This window comes from Procambarus clarkii, chromosome 51 (assembly GCF_040958095.1).
Source record: "Procambarus clarkii isolate CNS0578487 chromosome 51, FALCON_Pclarkii_2.0, whole genome shotgun sequence".
In the NCBI taxonomy this organism is placed as follows: domain Eukaryota; kingdom Metazoa; phylum Arthropoda; class Malacostraca; order Decapoda; family Cambaridae; genus Procambarus; species Procambarus clarkii.
Genome location: NC_091200.1, coordinates 4015135 through 4035134, shown reverse-complemented (window position 1 = coordinate 4035134; position 20000 = coordinate 4015135). Strand labels below are relative to the sequence as shown.

General features: G+C 48.4%; 1 protein-coding gene across 6 annotated transcripts in view; it reads left to right on the top strand.

Moving 5' to 3' along the window:
- Positions 1-20000, top strand: part of LOC123774590 (max-interacting protein 1) — a 739857-nt gene that overhangs the window by 689351 nt on the left and 30506 nt on the right. For all 6 annotated transcript variants that reach the window (XM_045768985.2, XM_045768983.2, XM_069303894.1 and 3 more), the window contains one exon: positions 17323-17539. In XM_045768985.2, coding sequence (XP_045624941.2) covers positions 17323-17539 — 217 coding nt within the window. The remainder of the gene's footprint in view (positions 1-17322; positions 17540-20000) is intronic.

Genomic DNA, 20000 nt, shown 5'->3' with positions numbered 1-20000 from the left:
GATGTTAGGAAGTTTTCTTTTAGCGTGAGAGTAGTAGAAAAATGGAATGCACTTGGGGAACAGGTTGTGGAAGCAAATACTATTCATACTTTTAAAACTAGGTATGATAGGGAAATGGGACAGGAGTCATTGCTGTAAACAACCGATAGCTAGAAAGGCGGGATCCAAGAGTCAATGCTCGATCCTGCAAACACATATAGGTGAGTACATATAGGTGAGTACACACACACACACACAGAGGAAGCAGCCCGCAACAGCTGTCTAACTCCAGCTATTTGCTGCTAGGTAACAGGGGCATCAGGGTAAAAAAAAAGCTTTGTCCATTTTGTTTCTGCCATCAACCGGGATCGAACCCGGACCCTAGGATTACGAGTCCAGAGCGCTGTCCACTCAGCTATCAGGCCCCCATCTGTGTGTGTACTCACCTATTTGTGCTTGCGTGGGTCGAGCTCTGGCTCTTTGGTCAGGTTCACAGGTCACACACCTCTTTTGTGTGCGTGTGTGTTAATACTCTGAGTATTTTTATGTCTGGAGTATGTCCTCTCTGTATTATCTTATAACGCGTTTAGGCTCGGCTCGTTTAGTCCATCCTAGTATTACCTCTGTAATTTCTCAGTCTTTGCTGTATATTTAAGTGTGGGGTTCCATGCTTGAGCTGCATGCTCCAGATCTGATGATTTAAGCCGAATAAAGGATTGTGACTGTCTACTGTCTTCTTGCCCCGTCTATACCGTCTCTCCTTCTGTCCCTCGGTCGTCTAGCCCCTCCCATCTTCTTCCCTCGTGTGTCTACGAATGTTTTCTGTGGATATGTTTGGGGAGCATTTGTGTAGTGGATGTCTTTCTTATCGCTTGCTGACGTCCTTGTGTGGGGCGCCGTGTGCCGACCTGCCCCTGGGGGCTAGCCTGGCGTGTGTCCCCCTCAAACTTTACACGAGTGATCCCTGCCAGGGTCCAGACGAGAGGGTAAGTATGTTCCCGCTGATGGATCTCGCTCCGACTTGGTTTTGTCAAGCGGGAAATAGAATGAGACACGATGACAAGGTCAACATCTTCTCTCTCTCTCTGTCTCTTTCATTCCTTTCTGTACCCTAGCCTCCCTCGACCTTCTCACTCACTTCTCCAAGCATCTCTACCTCATGCGAAGACGGATCCAGTCGTCATTTATTTATTATAACGCGTCAGTCGCCCGCGATAAGCGGCTCGGCGCGCGAGGCGAGGCAATCTGGCAGCTAATTAGCGATCATTTGGACACCGGCCGTCCGCCTGGCGATTGGCTACTGCGACAGGTCAACACGAGGAGTCGTCTCCACTCTCATTGGTGACCATCCGCAGTACCTGGTGATGGGGCTGGCAGCGCCTGGTGATGGGGCTGGCACACACCTCGGTGATGGGGGCTGGCACACACCTGGGTGATGGGGGCTGGCACACACAGCCTGGGTGATGGGGGCTGCCACACACAGCCTGGGTGATGGGGGCTGGCACACACAGCCTGGGTGATGGGGGCTGCCACACACAGCCTGGGTGATGGGGGCTGCCACACACAGCCTGGGTGATGGGGGCTGCCACACACAGTCTGGGTGATGGGGGCTGGCTACTGGCAACATTGCTCAAGGATTGTCACGCCAGACAATCAATGGCAGAACTACAGTACCGCGAGACCCGACACAAACGACTGATGCCAATGATTATAAACTGTGGTCAAGACACAGGACTCAAAGTTAATAACAAATAGAACTGAACGATTTAACAGACGCGAAGATCTGTAACGATGTTTGTGAGAGAGAGAGACGGTGTACCTCACATGGAGGTACACGGTGAGAGACCAATGTGTGGGAGAGAGAGAGAGAGAGAGAGAGAGAGAGAGAGAGAGAGAGAGAGAGAGAGAGAGAGAGAGAGAGAGAGAGAGAGAGAGAGAGAGAGAGGAGTGTGCGGATGAGGAGTGGAGCAAGGAGAGTGAAGGAGCTCGACTAGGAGACGAAGAGGAAGATAAAGAGTGAGGGAGAGACGGGAAGAGACGACGGGAGAGAGGGAGACGGAGAGGCAGGGAGGCAGGGAGGGAGGGAGGGAGGGAGGGAGAGTAAAGCGGAAACAAGTAGCAGAGAAACGAAAATACTCCAATAAATTTATGTAAATAAATAGTGTCTGAAAAAAAAACACGAACCTGGACTCTAATGGATGAGATGGGAGGAGGAAGTGTGGGTGGGTGAGTTATTGTGGGTGGGCGGGGTGAGGCGAGGCAGTGTGGGTGGGGCGAGGCAGTGTGGGTGGGCGGGGTGGGGTGAAGCAGTGTGGGTGGGGCGAGGCAGTGTGGGTGGGTGGGGTGAGGCGAGGCAGTGTTTATAGGAAGGGTAAAGCAGTGATAAATGTTGCTGCGATGGCAACAGAAGAGGAGGAACAGGAGGATGAGTACCATATGGAGAGGGAGGTGCATGAGGGAAAGGGGGGTCGGTGCAGGAGGAAGGGAAGGGGCAGTGAAAGGGGGAAATGCAAGGGGAAAGGAAAGATGCAGAAAGGACTCTAATGGGATGGGGAAAATGCGGGCGAATGTGCCGGTTGTGGGTCAACACCACCCACAAGAGAGAGAGAGAGAGAGAGAGAGAGAGAGAGAGAGAGAGAGAGAGAGAGAGAGAGAGAGAGAGTAGAGGAAAGAGAAGAGATGACGAAAGCCCTGCCAAGGCTGAACGACGTAGAAGAGACGTAGGTCCGGGATTGACCGTAAAGTCTACATGTCAGTTTATAGTATTTTTTATGACGTTCGATAAAAAAGGCAGGCCGTAAAAGGGTCATAAGAAAGGCGACGGCTTTAAGAAGGAGGATTCTAGACTCGTTCACCTCCGCTCCCCCGATATTTCATCAATCTTGTCTTATATGTCAAGATTCCTCCCCCCCCCCCTCTCTGTCTGTCTCTGTCTCTGTCTCTCATATATATTACCCAAGAACTTAACAATGTCCGTTTCTCAATTTGGCTGGAGATTTGTCTAGTTTTGAATTAATATTTTTCACGGTTTTGCCAGAGTTTTTCACGGTTTTGCCAGAGTTTTTCACGGTTTTGCCAGAGTTTTTCACGGTTTTGCCAGAGGCGTTCTGTCTGCAGCAGCAATACTCTCTGGACATTAGCAGCAATAATAATAATAATAATAATAATAATAATAATAATAATAATAAGGATTATGATGATAATGGCGCTATAGTCATATTTGTAACTTTACAAATTTTGAATAGTGAATTCGACGGTTTGTTGAATTCACTATTGGTTGTGCGAATAAATTGCCTTGTCTACCAATTTGTTGTCTAAAATTTGATGTGATCATATTTTGCTTAGTTGCTGAATGTTCATAATTTTCTGTTTCATAACCTGTTCTTCCCACAACGTTGTGTGTGTGTGTGCTCGCCTATTTATGCTTGCAGGGGGTTGAGCTCTGGCTCTTTGGTCTCTGTGTGTGTGTGTTCACCTAGTTGTGCTTGCGGGAGGGGTTGAGCTCTGCTCTTTCAGCCCGCCTCTCAACTGTCAATCAACTGTTACAAACTACTATTTTTAACACACACACACACACACACACATACACACACACACACACACACACACACACACATACACACACATACACACACACACACACACACCAGCCCGTCCTCCAAAAATGGGGTGGTAAATGTAAGGAGACAAATAAGTGCAATTATGTACTATTCATAGCAGTTAGGAATTGTACTTATTTTCACTTAGTATTAAATCGTACTGTCAAATATATTGTGAATATTTGAGTTTACCCCAAAAACTGAATAGAAAACCACAACCTCACCTAACCGTCATAGTTTTTGAAGATAATAATTTTATTGCTTCTTAATTACAATTAGTACTTAACCTATAGCTATATTGATATTACAGTTTTATAAAACTAATAAAACAAAACTAAAATATATCAATAAATTGTAAAATAACTCTGGATATTTTAAAATTTTGTATAAAATCTATATTGTTTAATAAACCAGAAAAAAAATTCTTGATATTTAAAACTTGTGTATTGCAAAATGAAATTGAAAATTTCATCCTAAAATTCTGTGTCTTAACATAAAACGAGGGGAATTAAATCGGGGGAGGGAGTTGGGTAAATGTAACAGCCCCATAAGTGCAATTATGCACTGGTTATGACAGTTAGAAAGTGTACTTATTACACTTAGTATTAAATCGTACTGTCAATTCGGAGGATGGGTTGCACATACACACACACACACACACACACACACACACACACACACACACACACACACACACACACACACACACACACAAAGAAGAAGCGGCCCGTAGCAGCTGTCTAATTCCCAGGTACCTATTTACTGCTAGGTAACAGGGACATCAGGGTTAAACAAACACTGCCCATCTGTCTCCACCGGGTGCGGGGATCGAACCCCGGTCCCTAGGTCAACGAGTCTAGAGCGCTGTCCACTCGGTCACCCCCCCTGCCCCTGTGTGTGTAGGGGGTGGGGGGGCGCGCGCGCTGATAATAACGGCTCCCACCGATAACATTCAAGCCTAAAGCCAATTTCCTGAGTTATCATCTCCTGTGTTGCTTCACAGTATCAAAACAAATCACAAGAAAGGTGGCGTTTACGGGGCCCTCCGCGGCACCCCGTGGCACCCCGTGTCTGTCTCAGGCTCTCCCTCAAGTGCCAAACAAACGTGAGACGCGTTGGCTTGTTATGGTAGTTGGATCATTAGTTCGTCACGCCTTTCCCGCCTCCCTGGCCCCCAGTCGCAAGGGTGAGAGTGGCTTCCCACTCCTCCAGTAATTGCACCTCGGGTATATTTGGGAATGAAGTTCAAATCGGCGTAAAATGTCCCAGAGTGGCTTTATCGGAGGTTGCTGCGAGAGGGGAAGGAAGGGTGAGGAATGAGGGTAGGAAAGGTGAGGAATGGAGTGAGGGAAGGGGGTGGGGGGTCCCCCCGCCTGCTGCAGAAGATGCCACTAGCAGCAGTGATTGGACTCAGGCGGTGGAGGGGGGTTGCTAGGTGAGGGAAAGAAGTTGTGAAGGGGACGTGAGGCGAGGAAGGGCTTCAAGGGACGTGTTGGGGCGAGATAGGAGAGGAAGTCATGTTTACAAGGAGGCGGGAGCTGTGGGGCAGGATAGGGAGGTGGGGCATGGACGTATACCCGCTGTTGACGGGCAGGAGAGTGAGGTGAGGCAGGACAGGGAGGTGGTGCAGGGCAGGGAGGTGGGGCAAGGACGTATACCCACCGTTGACGGGTAGGGGGTGAGGTGGGGCAAAGCGGGGCCAGACACGGGGGCCGGATGCGACAAGTACGGTGGTGATGGCCCAGCTGATGCTAGTCAATAATCCCTCCTCACTTCCTGGGGCCGGATACAATGGACTTACATCAGAGTTCTAGAAGTCATTGGTGTCATAAAACTCGGTTTTTATCGATAAACTTCATTCAATAATAACCAAACTGCAGGCTCTCTGCGCTATTTGATTTTCGGCGACTTTGATATTGGTGTGTGTGTGTGTGTGTGTGCGCGCGCGCGCGTGTGTGTAATCACCTAGTTGTGCTTGCAGGGGTTGATCTCTGCTCTTTCGGGGTCCGCCTCTCGACTGTCAATCAACTGTTACTAACTACTATATTTTTTTCCTCCACACCCCCCCCCCGTCCTTCCGCCCAGGAAGCAGCCCATGACAGCTGACTAAGTCCCAGGTACCTATTTACTGCTAGGTAACAGGGGCATAGGGTGAAAGAAACTGTCCATTGTTTCTCGCTGGCGCCCGGGATCGACCCCGGGACCAAAGGATCACGCGTTCAGCGTGCTGTCCGCTCAGTCACCTTACGTACGTGTGTGTGTGTGTGTGTGTACTCACCTAATTGTACTCACCTAATTGTGCTTGCGGGGGTTGAGCTTTGGCTCTTTGGTCCCGCCTCTCAACTGTCAATCAACTGGTGTACAGATTCCTGAGCCTACTGGGCTCTATCATATCTACATTTGAAACTGTGTATGGAGTCAGCCTCCACCACATCACTTCCTAGTGCATTCCATTTATTAACTACTCTGACACTGAAAAAATTCTTTCTAACGTCTCTGTGGCTCATCTGGGTACTAAGTTTCCACCTGTGTCCCCTTGTTCGTGTCCCACCCGTGCTGAAGAGTTTGTCTTTGTCCACCCTGTCAATTCCCCTGAGAATTTTGTAGGTGGTTATCATGTCTCCCCTTACTCTTCTGTTTTCCAGGGATGTGAGGTTCAGCTCCTTTAGCCTTTCCTCGTAGCTCAATCCTCTCAGTTCCGGGACGAGCCTGGTGGCATACCGCTGAATCTTCTCTAACTTTTTTCTAACTTTGTGTGTGTGTGTGTGTGTGTGTGTGTGTGTGTGTGTGTGTGTGTGTGTGTGTGTGTGTGTGTGTGTGTGTGTGTGTGTGTGTGTGTCACCCCGCCTGGAGCCTCTGACCATCACGCTCCCCAACACCATAACTGGGAAACTTTGGCCCAATTGCTGACGATTTTCTCGGAGACTATTGATTGTCGCGCCGATCAGACGGCATTCACCTGAGCTGCCTCCAGCCTCCGTCGGCGCCCGGGAGAAACACGCGACCACCAACTGTCTAAACGTTGACCTGTCCGCCTGTCTCTGTCTGTCTGTCCTCTCGGGTCGTGGTATTTGTGCAAGTGTGACGGGTGTTATATTGTTCTACAGAAGTTCTTGAACTTGGAATCCCATTGATGGAGAAAGCTGTGGCTTTTCACGATCTCTCTTGGAATTACCATCACGTAAAATGCAACTTTTTTTTTTGGCCTACGCAACTATTGACGAAACCTGTGTATTTTTCCTTAAGCGTGGCGGCTTTGGTTACAATTATTAAACGATATAAGAGGTGTCAAACTTAACACTGCAAGGTTGTTATTGTTGTAAATAACCTCGTAGTGCTTCGGAACTCGTAATACGTTTAAGAAATGTGAACAAATTTGAGTATTGCGTAAATGCTTGCCGGTCTTTGGCCCCCCCCCGGTCTTTGGCCCCCCCGGTCTTTGGCCCCCCCGGTCTTTGGCCCCCCCGGTCTTTGGCCCCCCCGGTCTTTGGTCCCCCGGTCTTTGGTCCCCCGGTCTTTGGCCCCCCCGGTCCTTAGTCCCCCGGTCCTTGGCCCTTTCCACGATGCAGTCATTGGTTTTAACGAATTGTGTATTACAAATACGTTTGATCTCGTATATAAATTAATATTATACATTAATGTTCAATGTGTAGTTCGACGTAGCTTTGGTCCGGACGGACCCACCTGGTGCCAACTTAGTGCCAGACCAGCCGGGCTGTGGTGGGTATGTGGGCCTGCGGGCCGCTCCAAGCAACAGCCTGGTGGACCAAGCTCTCACAAGCCTGGACGCGGGCCAAGCTTGGGAGTAGAACAACTCCCAGAACCCACATCAAGCAGGTTAGGTGTTTAGGTTCTAATTGCGATTATTTGAAGTACATGTATGAAGCATTTACCATCCCGTCCTCAGACCAAGTCCATTACATCCAGCGGTCGACCCCACAGACGCATTCATAAATTTTAACATGCTGTTCATTCAAAACGGAATTTTCTCAAGTATAAATTAATATTATAATATATTAGCATATTGTGCATATATAGGCATAGGTTAGGTTAGGTGTTTAGGTTCTGTTGGCGATTATTTGTATTTGTAGTACGTGGGTGAAGCATTTATAGCGTTGTGATTCGAACAAAATTCGTCAGTGAAACACTTGTTCCGGATATGTTCGAACGTCAGCAGTTGAGTCGTGTGTAAACCGCTTTTCATTCATAAACAGGGGGTTTGGTGGGTGGATGGAATCACTTTTGGATCTTTGTTTGGAGGACGGGCTGCTTACAGCGTTCTGGTTCGAACAAAATTCGTCAATGAAACACGTGTTCCGGATATGTTCGAACGTCATCAGTTGTGAGTCGTGTGAAAACAGTTTTTCCATTCACCAATAGGGGGGTTTGGCGGGTGGATGGAATAACACTTGGCTTTTATCGTTGAGTACGGGCAGCCTTGGCCACAGTTGTCTTGTTTCCAGAGTGAATATTTTAACGTTGCGTGTATAAGATGAAAACCTCCCGCAGGCCACACTCGTAAACAATGACCTAATGCTCGTTAATGCTATCCCCAAACCTCCCTGTTGATAAGTGAAAATCACTTCACACTCGATTCCATGACGTTCGAACTTTTTCGAATTATATAACTGCCTTCACCATACCTGTGGATATGAAATATTAAAGAGTAGATTGATGGGTCGTTGGTGGTTGTTTAAGATTGAACAGGTGACTGTTGTCATGCTCAAGTGCCCTGATCACCACCATTAGATAATGACTGGAGTACATGCGCTTAAAACCGTGTTTCTAGATGCCGCTGGCATCATGTAGGGAAATATGTGACTTAATACATGGCATACAACCTGGCCAGAGGTTGATAATGGTGGTGTATTGTGGCTATCTCCCGGCCCCACCCGGCCCTACCCGGCTCCACCCGGCTCCACCCGGCCCTACCCGGCCCCACTCTGACCCGCCCCGCCCCACCCGGCTCCGCCCGGCTCCACCCGGCCCCGCCCCGCCCGGTCCATAAGCACTTGCATGTCTGGGTCACGTTACCGTAAAGGAGATTTGTTATGATGAGAGAAATTTGTGCCATGGATGTGAGGCCTGATATCCCCCCCCCCCTTCACTATGGTCTTCATAACCCCCAGTTATGGTTGAGTGGGTGGGCGGACCGGGTGTGTGGGGGGCGGCAGGGTGGGGTGGACAGGGAGTGGGGGCGGCAGGGTGGGTGTACAGGGTGTGGGGGCGGCAGGGTGGGTGTACAGGGTGTGGGGGTGGCAGGATGGCTGTACAGGGTGTGGGGGCGGACAGGGTGGGTGTACAGGGTTTGGGGGCTGGCAGGGTGGGTGTACAGGGTGTGGGGGCGGCAGGGTGGGTGGACAGGGTGTGGGGGCGGCAGGGTGGGTGTACAGGGTGTGGGGGCGGCAGGGTGGGTGGACAGGGTGTGGGGGGCGGCAGGGTGGAGGTGACAAGCCAGGCGACACATTACCTTTAAAAGTCGTCAGGTCTAATTTTGTCCGTAACGCCCACCTACTGCCTGACCGCTGCTCTGATGGGCGGCCCGGTGACGGGGAGACGGGCGGCCGGTGACGGGGTGATGGGCGGCCGGTGACGGGGTGATGGGCGGCCGGTGACGGAGAGATGGGCGGCCGGTGACGGGGTGACGGGTGGCCGGTGACGGAGAGATGGGCGGCCGGTGACGGGGTGATGAGCGGCCGGTGACGGGGTGATGAGCGGCCGGTGACGGGGTGATGGGCGGCCGGTGACGGGGTGATGAGCGGCCGGTGACGGGGTGATGGGCGGCCGGTGACGGGGTGATGGGCGGCCGGTGACGGGGTGATGAGCGGCCGGTGACGGAGAGATGGGCGGCCGGTGACGGGGTGATGGGCGGCCGGTGACGGGGTGATGAGCGGCCGGTGACGCCCGGTGACGCGGAGATGTTAAACATACAACAACCACTTCATTGGTTGAATTATTTAATCTATATAAATAAAAATGGATATGTTCATTTGTTCAAAGTCGCTAATCTCCGAAAGTTCACCGATTGCTTTGAAATTTTGACAACGTTCCATTCGAATATGCGCGTGTTTTTATATACCTACTATATAGATGCAACACCTGGGACAGGTAAAAACATGCTTTTTTTTTAAACAGCGCCATCTGTTGCACGTAATAGCAACACGCGCTATACTAAATATGTTATGATTCCATTTCAATGTTTCGGATTGCATTGATAAATTGAATTTTCATAGGTTTCGATTTATTTTCATTTTGATTTAGTTATTGTGACATTGCATTGGAATTGAGCTGTGCTGTTTACCATACCGTTCATTTTGTGAGTATAGTTTATTTTTTTTTATTTTTTTCATTTTTTAACTGTTTTTCTTATATTTTAGTGATGGGAACATCAGATCATTTGGGATTGTATCGAACGAGGGAGTCGGGAATTGTGGGGAGGACTGGAGAAGGTTGCCGTGGTTCACCAACACATGTGTGTTGTTGAGCCACAGCAACGCGTGGCCGGGTACAGCTAGTATTAAATAATTATTTAATTATTAAAATTATAATATAAATTTAAATGAGGTAAAAATTCTCAAATATAAATATATTTTATAATAGAGGCTTCAGCGACCAGTGGTAGACGGGTAGGACCCGGGAGCAGAGCGCCTTCACATCGTCGACTTAACCCCATCATATCCAGTCAAACAGAGAATCTGATTGCTTTAGATAAATTACAATTGGGTTATATAAAGAATGGGAGGCGAGATCACCATGGGAGACCCGCGTCTGGGGAACTGGTATAGACGCCAGAATACACCGGTCTATAGACGCCAGAATACACCGGTCTATAGACGCCAGAATACACCGGTCTATAGACGCCAGAATACACCGGTCTATAGACGCCAGAATACACCGGTCTATAGACGCCAGGATACACCGGTCTATAGACGCCAGGATACACCGGTCTATAGACGCCAGAATACACTGGTCTATAGACGCCAGAATACACTGGTCTATAGACGCCAGAATACGCCAGAATCTGTAGCCAGGCTCTTGAAGGGGGATCAGGAGACTAAGGAAATACCCCGGGGAAGGTATTGGGTCGCGCTCCTGTGTTTCCCTTGCAATAAAGGGGATTTTTTTTGTGTGTGGGGGGCGGGGGGGAGGAGAGGACCCAAGATTTATTTGAATACGATAATTGCACAGCCGTGTGGATGACGGGAGCGTCTCGTGGGGGAGGATGGGCTTGAGTTATAGGGAGATTATACAGGAGGGATGAGGTAATATTGCCCAGGACTCGCTTACACACTTACCAAGCATGCAGGTGTGGAGGAAACATGTCAGCCAGATCTATATTAACTTGTCCGCCTCTTGGTGTGTGTTTACTATTTTGATTTACTATTTGTATCTGCATAATCGAGCTATTAGCTCTTGGACCCCGTCTTTCTAACCAATTTATTTTTCCTCTTATGTCTACTACATATATTGTTTTCTAACACTCACATCCACTCATCCCCAGGAAGCAGCCCGTAGTAGCTGTCCAACTCCCAGGTACCTAGTTACCGCTAAGTGAAAAGCGGCATCAGGGTAAAGGAAACTGTGCCCATTTGTTTCTGCCTCTGCCGGGAATCGAACCAGGGCCCTTAGGACTACGACCCCCCAGATCATTGTCCTCTCAGCCGTGATGCCCGTGTGTGTGTGTGTGTGTGTGTGTGTGTGTGTGTGTGTGTGTGTGTGTGTGTGTGTGTGTGTGTGTGTGTGTGTGTGTGTGTGAACTCGCCTAATTGTGCTTGCTGGGGTTGAGCTTTGGCTATTTGGTCCTGCCTCTCAACCGTCAATCAACTGGTGTACAGGTTCCTGAGCCTACTGGGCTCTATCATATCTACATTTGAAACTGTGTATGGAACCAGCCTCCACCACATTACTTCCTACTTCAGCAAATCAGCATTTCAGCATCAGTGCTGATCATGGCTCATCCTGACCCATCAGTGCTGATCAATAATCTGTTTGTGTGGGGGTGAAACTTAATCTTATTGATGAAACCGATTACTATAGCCCGTTATACGGAGGTGGTCTTAGAGCAAAGGTTCCCCCAAGTCCGGGGTGTTCTCTATGATTATTTTTAAGTGTTAAGTTCACACCTGTTGCTCCTATTCCCTAGTGCCCTGGGGTGGGGGGTGGGGGGAGGAGGCTCTGGGCTCATCAGGCGAGCCTTCATCCTCTCAAGTGTTGCGTTACGGGGCAGCAACAGCTCTCTTGATCTGAGGTATAGTAACTACAGTATTGGTCTGTGGTGGTATGTGATATGCTGGCTGGCAGTGACCTGGTTGGCACGGGGCCAGGAGGCACACTATATAGCCCCTATAGGCACACCATATAGGCATACTATACAACCCTCTCGTCTCTAAGGTGCATATGACTTCTGAGAACTATTTTTTTTCACTCTTCTCCATCAACATAAAAAAATTTTCTCTTTTACTCTTATTGCTCAAAAAAAGTAAGAAAACAAAAATAGTAAAAAAATAAGAGTACAAAAATGTTATTCTTCTTATTCTTACTTATTCTTACTTGGTCAGTATATCTTTGAAGTCATTCTTCAAGTATCTCGTATAATGCATTAATGTCCCTTATTGGCACTGGCACTGTACTTTCAGCCTTCTGGGCCTTGAGGCAATACTCATTAGTATGCAAAGTGAAAGACAATGTATTAAGCAGATGTTATATCGCCGACAAGCATATCCTGAACTTAATTCATAAATGATCATATACTTAAACTAATATAAACTACCATTCCCTTCCCCTCGTCCCATCCTAAATCCTCATCCTGACCCCCTTCCCAGTACTATATTGTCGAAATGGCTTGGTGCTTCTCCCCCTGATAGTTCCCTTCTCTTACTCAAAGTATACAATTTACAATTGAGTTATAACACCATAACTCTCCATCGTTCTCAGCAGGTATGTTTGTCACGCCTACAGTTACTGGCGAGAAGAATTAGTGATAATACAGAGGAAGTTTGGCCTTGTTACATCAGAGTTAAGTTAGGTTAGATCGCAGGGTTAAGTTAGGTAAGTTTAGATCACAGGGCTACGTTAGGCTACATTAGATCACAGAGCTAAGTTAGGCTAAGTTAGATCACAAGGAGGGGAGGTCTAGGTCTAGGCTAACGAAGGAGTGATAAAAAAAACATCATATCCATTGAGAAAATTAACATTGCATGAAGAGGAAGTTTTTAAAACATCCGTGTTTCTCTTTCTTTGTTTTACGTTAAGACCGTAACCCCGAGTGACATGAAAGATGTGGGGGGAGAGAGGAAGGGAGATGTAGCACATCCCCAGCTTTGTATAGTAAAATTAATTATATTAATAATTCTAGAAAAAGCAAAGAAATAGAACACCGAGGCACAATGGATGTTTAAACACTACGACTTGTGGAGCAGATATATATATATATATATATATATATATATATATATATATATATATATATATATATATATATATATATATATATATATATATATATAAACACATTTGTGAAGGCGCGGAAGGCCAGTCAAGAAGAGGCACGCTTATAGATTTAATGAAGATACGTTGACCAATCCATACACTAGAAAATGAAGGGACGACGACGTTTCGGACCTTCCTGGACCGTTCTCAAGTCGATTGTCGGAATGGAGATACCCGCTCGGTGTGGGCTCAGGACCACAACAATACTTGGGTGGACTATACTCTTCAAACAGTATAGTTTGTCTGACCTCCCGAGGGGGAAGACTTAACAACAGCCATTTGGCGGGGAAATTCCAAGGCGTCGCGGGTCGCGAGACCGTCTTGGCCGGTTTAGTCAGCTCTAGCGGACACTTAGAGGGCCGGTTAACCGGAAGACGGACAGGAGCGACATGGGCAGTGGTCGCTTATTGCGGAGCTGTCATATTAGTTATCTTGTTCACGGGAGAGGGAGCTTATATTTTATTAAATTGAAAATGTGGCTCACACTTGTGGACTATAGTGTGTGGATCCCTGTTGATATTCAGTATGAACCTCTCACTCCATCATTCAATACATCTTCATTAATTGCCTTATTGTGAAAGGAGATTATTGTATTAGGATATTTTCAGTTATTTAACGTGTTTTTTTTAACTAAACTCTCACACATGTGATTTAAAATTATGCTCTCTGCTTTATTTCATTATCTAATTAATTTATCTCGTACAAATATTCCCCAACCACTTGGATTGGACGATAGAGCGACGGTCTCATTTCATGCAGGTCGGCGTTCAATCCCCGACCGTCCAAGTTATTGGGCACCATTCCTTCCTCCTCCCCCCCCCCCGGGTCCCATAGCAAATCCTTATGACCCCCTTTCCTGTGCTATATAGTCGAAATGCCTTGACGTTTTTCCCCTGATAATTCCCTTCCCTCCGTATATGTGTTGCTCTTTGTCTTATAAAGAGACAAATTATGTATGTATGAAAACAGAGAGGGAGGCAGACTCGAGGGCTTAAGAGAGGTCACATCATAAAGTGTGTGTGTGTGTGTGTGTGTGTGTGTGTGTGTGTGTGTGTGTGTGTGTGTGTGTGTGCTCGCTAGGTTTATGCACAGCCATAATCAACAAAAACCTACATAACGAGGGCTAGACAGGGGCTAGACAGGGGCTAGACAGGTTGGCGTGTAGTGGACACTTTCCTCGCTGGGACCTCTATCCTCGTATGCTGTGCTGTAATTCTCACCTTCCCACGCTAAATCCATCATATTTGAACCAGATGGAGATACAGGCGTACAAATCGAATTGCATTATGAAAATATGTCAACATAAATATACGATTCCTTTCGACTAATGAGAATTCAGCGCTGGTATGCAAAGTGGATTGGTGTAGGATGGTCAGGTTTGTAGACCTTATGATACCGGGGTCTTGTGCTGGTGTATGGAGCGTGCTTCTTTAAGCACACGGACAAGACGCCTCCAACTCCCTGTAATACGACGACGATAATTATTCGGCAAGAAAAGTCAGGCAAGAAAATGCTTTCCTCCTTGTTATGAGACGTAATTCTCATTGTTGCTGCATACTAATCCGGGGCGGACGAGGAGGGGTTCTTCAGGACGGCTGGTGAACCTTCCCTTCCGTAGGTGGTGGTGAGGACGTCTTCAGGACGACGTGAGGCCACATGGACGTCATCCACATCACCGGCGAGACGGTGAGAAGTAATCTAATCAAACTATTCAAATTATATATTATATATATACATATATATGAGCTAGGGTACACAAAACATAAAGCTGGAGTCCACAAAGATGTCTGGGGCGGAGGCGTGCCGGCGGGAACCCCCTTAAAAACCTATCTCATACTGGCAACTAAGATCTCATTTGAGATTCCATTTAGTAATTTCTTTGTTGATTTTAAGATTCGTCTCTCCCGAGATTCCCCCCCCCCCCACACACACCCCAACCTTCGCGAAGACTGGCCGGATTTACTTTGTCATAATAGTGTGGGTGTCGGTCCTGACCGCTGCGTGGGTGTCGGTCCTGAGACCGCAGCGTAGATGTCGGTCCTGAGACCGCACCATTGAGTGCCTCTGACCATTCTTGGAGAATCAATTTACACTACCTTGGGCTTAGAACATCCCCCCCCCCCCCACCCAACATGATACATCATAAAGGATATGATTCAAGTTATACAACTTTGGGGTGTGTGGCTCCTTTGTGGGTGTGTCTTAGGGACACATCTTGCGACCGTGGTTGTCAGTAATGAATTCTGTGATTCGGGTTTTTGTAAATCCTTTGGGCACCTTTATTTATAAAAAAAAAAAGTAGATATAGCTGGGATTCGAACGCAGTTTTGGGCTAAACTTATTTGAAGGGAAGGGAATTCTGACCAGGGTGTAGAGGTACGTGGTGCTGGGAGTCGGCTTTGTTGAAGGTCTTCATCAGCTCAGTCCGCCTCTGAGGCTCATGCCTATACCTCCAATACAGCGATGGTCTTGCTGCTTGCTGGTCGGCGCTCCATACCCCATGGTTCAAGTGGTTGGGCTTCGTAAGCACTTGGTCTGGACGGTAGAGCGACAGTCTCGCTTCATGCAGGTCGGCGTTCATTCCCCGACCGTCCAAGTGGTTGGGTCACCATTCCTTCCCCCCCCGTCCCATCGAAAATTCTTATCCTAACTACCTTCCAAGTGCTATATACTTGTATTGGCTTGGCGCTTTTCCCCTGATAATTCCCTCTCTCCTCGTATACCAGTTCCTGATGTGTCATTGTATATCCGCATACCATATGACTGGCTTGGCATGTTATCCTGATAATTGATACTGAACCTTGCAATGAGCTAGACAGCAGCTGTGCCAACCCATAATCTTTACTAACTCTTTCTATGAAGATATCAGACTGCTGAATTTTGAGAGTACATGACCTCGTTACCTGTACACCGTGTGTATCAGTATAGTGACCCCGTATCCCAGAGGGGGACCAACGCAGAATCCACAGAACAGGCTCGTTAATGTTCATATATTATCCAGTACCTGCCATTCCATCTATATATATTTACAGTACTTGAAGTCAGGCGTGTGTCTCGTGTTCCTGGAGACTTCCCACGTTCAGCTTGTGTGTAGAGGGTGATTGGAGAGTTTTTCCTCCTGACAGCCCAATCGTCAAAACAAAAGATTGTCGGACTCATAACATATTACTTAAATACTGACATTAAAATCTACTACACTCTGTTGATAATAGTTAATCTATGCTCGAAGGTATGACTCGAGACGGCCTCGAGTTTACTGCTATGACTCGAGACGGCCTCGAGTTTACTGCTATGACTCGAGACTGCCTCGAGTTTACTGCTATGACTCGAGACGGCCTCGAGTTTATTGCTATGACTCGATACGGCCTCGAGTTTACTGCTATGACTCGAGACGGCCTCGAGTTTACTGCTATGACTCGAGACTGCCTCGAGTTTACTGCTATGACTCGAGACTGCCTCGAGTTTACTGCTATGACTCGAGACTGCCTCGAGTTTACTGCTATGACTCGAGACTGCCTCGAGTTTACTGCTATGACTCGAGACGGCCTCGAGTTTACTGCTATGACTCGAGACGGCCTCGAGTTTACTGCTATGACTCGAGACGGCCTCGAGTTTACTGCTATGACTCGAGACGGCCTCGAGTTTACTGCTATGACTCGAGACGGCCTCGAGTTTACTGCTATGACTCGAGACGGCCTCGAGTTTACTGCTATGACTCGAGACGGCCTCGAGTTTACTGCTATGACTCGATACGGCCTCGAGTTTACTGCTATGACTCGAGACGGCCTCGACTTTACTGCTATGACTCGAGACGGCCTCGAGTTTACTGCTATGACTCGAGACGGCCTCGAGTTTACTGCTATGACTCGAGACGGCCTCGAGTTTACTGCTATGACTCGAGACGGCCTCGAGTTTACTGCTATGACTCGAGACGGCCTCGAGTTTACTGCTATGACTCGAGACTGCCTCGAGTTTACTGCTATGACTCGAGACTGCCTCGAGTTTACTGCTATGACTCGAGACGGCCTCGAGTTTACTGCTATGACTCGAGACGGCCTCGAGTTTACTGCTATGACTCGAGACGGCCTCGAGTTTGAGAAAAGATGAGATTGACATCATCAATGATATCCTGTGTACCTTTGCCGTGGGGCGAGACCTGGCCGGGAGACTTTCGTATATGTAGTCTTCTTTTATGTGAATTATCCTCGTTATGCAAGTTTAATGTTATTATTCATTACAGACTTTGAATTTTCAGAACTTGGAGGATAAAGAGAGGAAGCAGACGGCTCACAAGGACCACTTGGCCCGGGAACAGCGGTTCCTCAGGAGGCGACTCGAGTCCTTGGGCCCCGGCCTCCTGCCTCCCTTCGACGTGGAGATCATGGGCAAGCGTCGGTCCGTCTCGGAGAGTTCCTCCTTCTCCTCCTCCTCATCTGCATCTTCCTCCTCCTCTTCCTCTACCTCAGAATCAGGTAAGTGAGGCCCGCCGGGAATTATCATTTGTGTTAATTTATTATTTGTCAGAGGGGAAAGTGTGTGACCGGTTATGTAGCCTGGAAGGTTGTTGATGTACCACAAGGACCTCCAGGACCACGAGGACCACAGGGACCACAGGGACCACAGGACCACATGGACCAACTGCCTGGATGGTAGTTGATGTAATCTGATATATGACAGCGATAAAGAGTATTAAATAAATGGATGAAATCCACATCATGAGCGCTGCTGTCACTTAGGTTTGTGGCCCTTGGGAGGCGTGTGCTTCACTCTGGCACTGGTGCTGTGTGTGTGTGTGGAGAGGAGGCAGGTGTGTGTGTGTGGAGGAGGCGGCAAGTGCGTGTGGACGAGGCAGGCAGGTGTGTGTGTGCGCGTGCGTGTGGATGAGGCAGGTTGTGTGTGTGTGTGTGTGTGTGTGCGCGCGTGCGTGTGGAGGAGGCAGGTGTGTGGGTGTGGAGGAGGCAGGTGTGTGGGTGTGGAGGAGGCAGGTGTGTGGGTGTGGAGGAGGCAGGTGTGTGGGTGTGGAGGAGGCAGGTGTGTGGGTGTGGAGGAGGCAGGTGTGTGGGTGTGGAGGAGGCAGGTGTGTGGGTGTGGAGGAGGCAGGTGTGTGGGTGTGGAGGAGGCAGGTGGAGTACAGTAGTTATGAATGGGCGACGCACTATGGGGTGCCGGAGCCTCGTTACTGGCTAACGAGGCTTATCACAGAGTGGAGCCCTCGGGCTTATGGGCAGGGAGCAGGGATGGGTCGTCTGCCACACTGCCTCTCCTCTTCCACCAAGGATGTGTCGTCTGCCAGACTCACTCACTCTCTCTCTCTCTCTCTCTCTCTCTCTCTCTCTCTCTCTCTCTCTCTCTCTCTCTCTCTCTCTCTCTCTCTCTCTCTCTCTCTCTCTCTCTCTCTCTTTCTTTCTTTCTTTCTTTCTTCCCCCCCCCTCTCTCTCTCTCTTCCCCCCCCTCTCTCTCTCTCTCTTTCTCTCCCCTCCCCCTCTCTCTCCCCCCCCCCTTCTCTCTCTCTCTCTTTCCGCCTTACTAAGCTTGCATTTTCTCCCGAAGCTGCAACTCAGCCTTTCTCAAATTATCAATTTTGACGAGATATATTCACGAATATATTGTTAAATAATGTTCTCACGGCAAGGGACGGTCCTGGTAGGGTCCATTAAGGGTCCATGAACGGTCCAGGAACGGTCCAGGGAGGGTCCAGCCCACGTGATTCACATGACTACGATTCGGTCCACCTGCAGTTTGAGGTTAATTTTTCTTGGTTTTGAAAAATCAGTTTCAACCAGTTTTTTTTTTCGTTTCCTGAGTTTTCTATAGGTTTCATGATTTTTTATCATATTATTTGGGGAAGTGATGGTGTAGAAGGGCCGTCGTTATATCAAGGTAGGGAGACATTGAATGAAAAGCTATGCTTTTATGATCCTAAATTGCTGACGGATCTGTTGTAGAGTGCACACTTGGGTCGTTAATGGGCATTTATTCAGTTGATGTCCCGCTGAAGCAACGCCCTGAATGATGCTGGTTACTTTTCGTGGATTTCGGAGGATTTGTCCCTTTTTATGGAGGCTTGGAAGTTTTGTGTAAGAGTTCGTCATCTGCATAATCTTGTTAAAGTGGTGGTGGTGGTGTAAACACAGTGGTGGGACGAGGCAATCAGCGGGAGCACTCACCGAGGTGTCGTCAAACCTCAGCCTTGATAAGCGTCCAGACCCCTGCGTGACTTCTCTCTCACTCCGGCCGGAGAGGTTCCTTTCTCACTTTGGTGGGCGGGATTCCTCATTCTCCGGCAAGTGAGCAACCACTTGGGCTGGACGGTAGAGCGACGGTCTCGCTTCATTGCAGGTCGGCGTTCAATCCCAGAACTGTCCAAGTGGTTGGGCATCATTCCTTCCCCTCGTCTCATCCCAAATTCTTATCCTGATCCCTTCCTGGTGCTATGTAGTCGTAATGGTTTGGCCCTTTTCCCAGATAATTCCCGCTCCGGCAAGCGGGGCTTCTCTTTACGGCGGGTGAGGCTCGTCTCTCACTCCGGCACTTGAAGCTCCTTTCTCACTCCGGCAGAAGAGGTTTCTTTCTCACTCCGGCAGAAGAGGTTTCTTTCTCACTCCGGCAGAAGAGGTTTCTTTCTCACTCCGGCAGAAGAGGTTTCTTTCTCACTCCGGCAGAAGAGGTTTCTTTCTCACTCCGGCAGAAGAGGTTTCTTTCTCACTCCGGCAGAAGAGGTTTCTTTCTCACTCCGGCAGAAGAGGTTTCTTTCTCACTGTGGAAGGCGAGCTTCCTCGCTCGCTCCCGGCGGGCGAGAATTCAACAGTTTGTGATTCTTGTAATTTTGTGTTGTACCGTGTGGGGTTTGACAGCTGAGTGGACAGCGCTTGGGATTCGTAGTCCTGAGGTTCCGGGTTCGATCCCCGGTGGAGGCGGAAACAAAATAGGCAT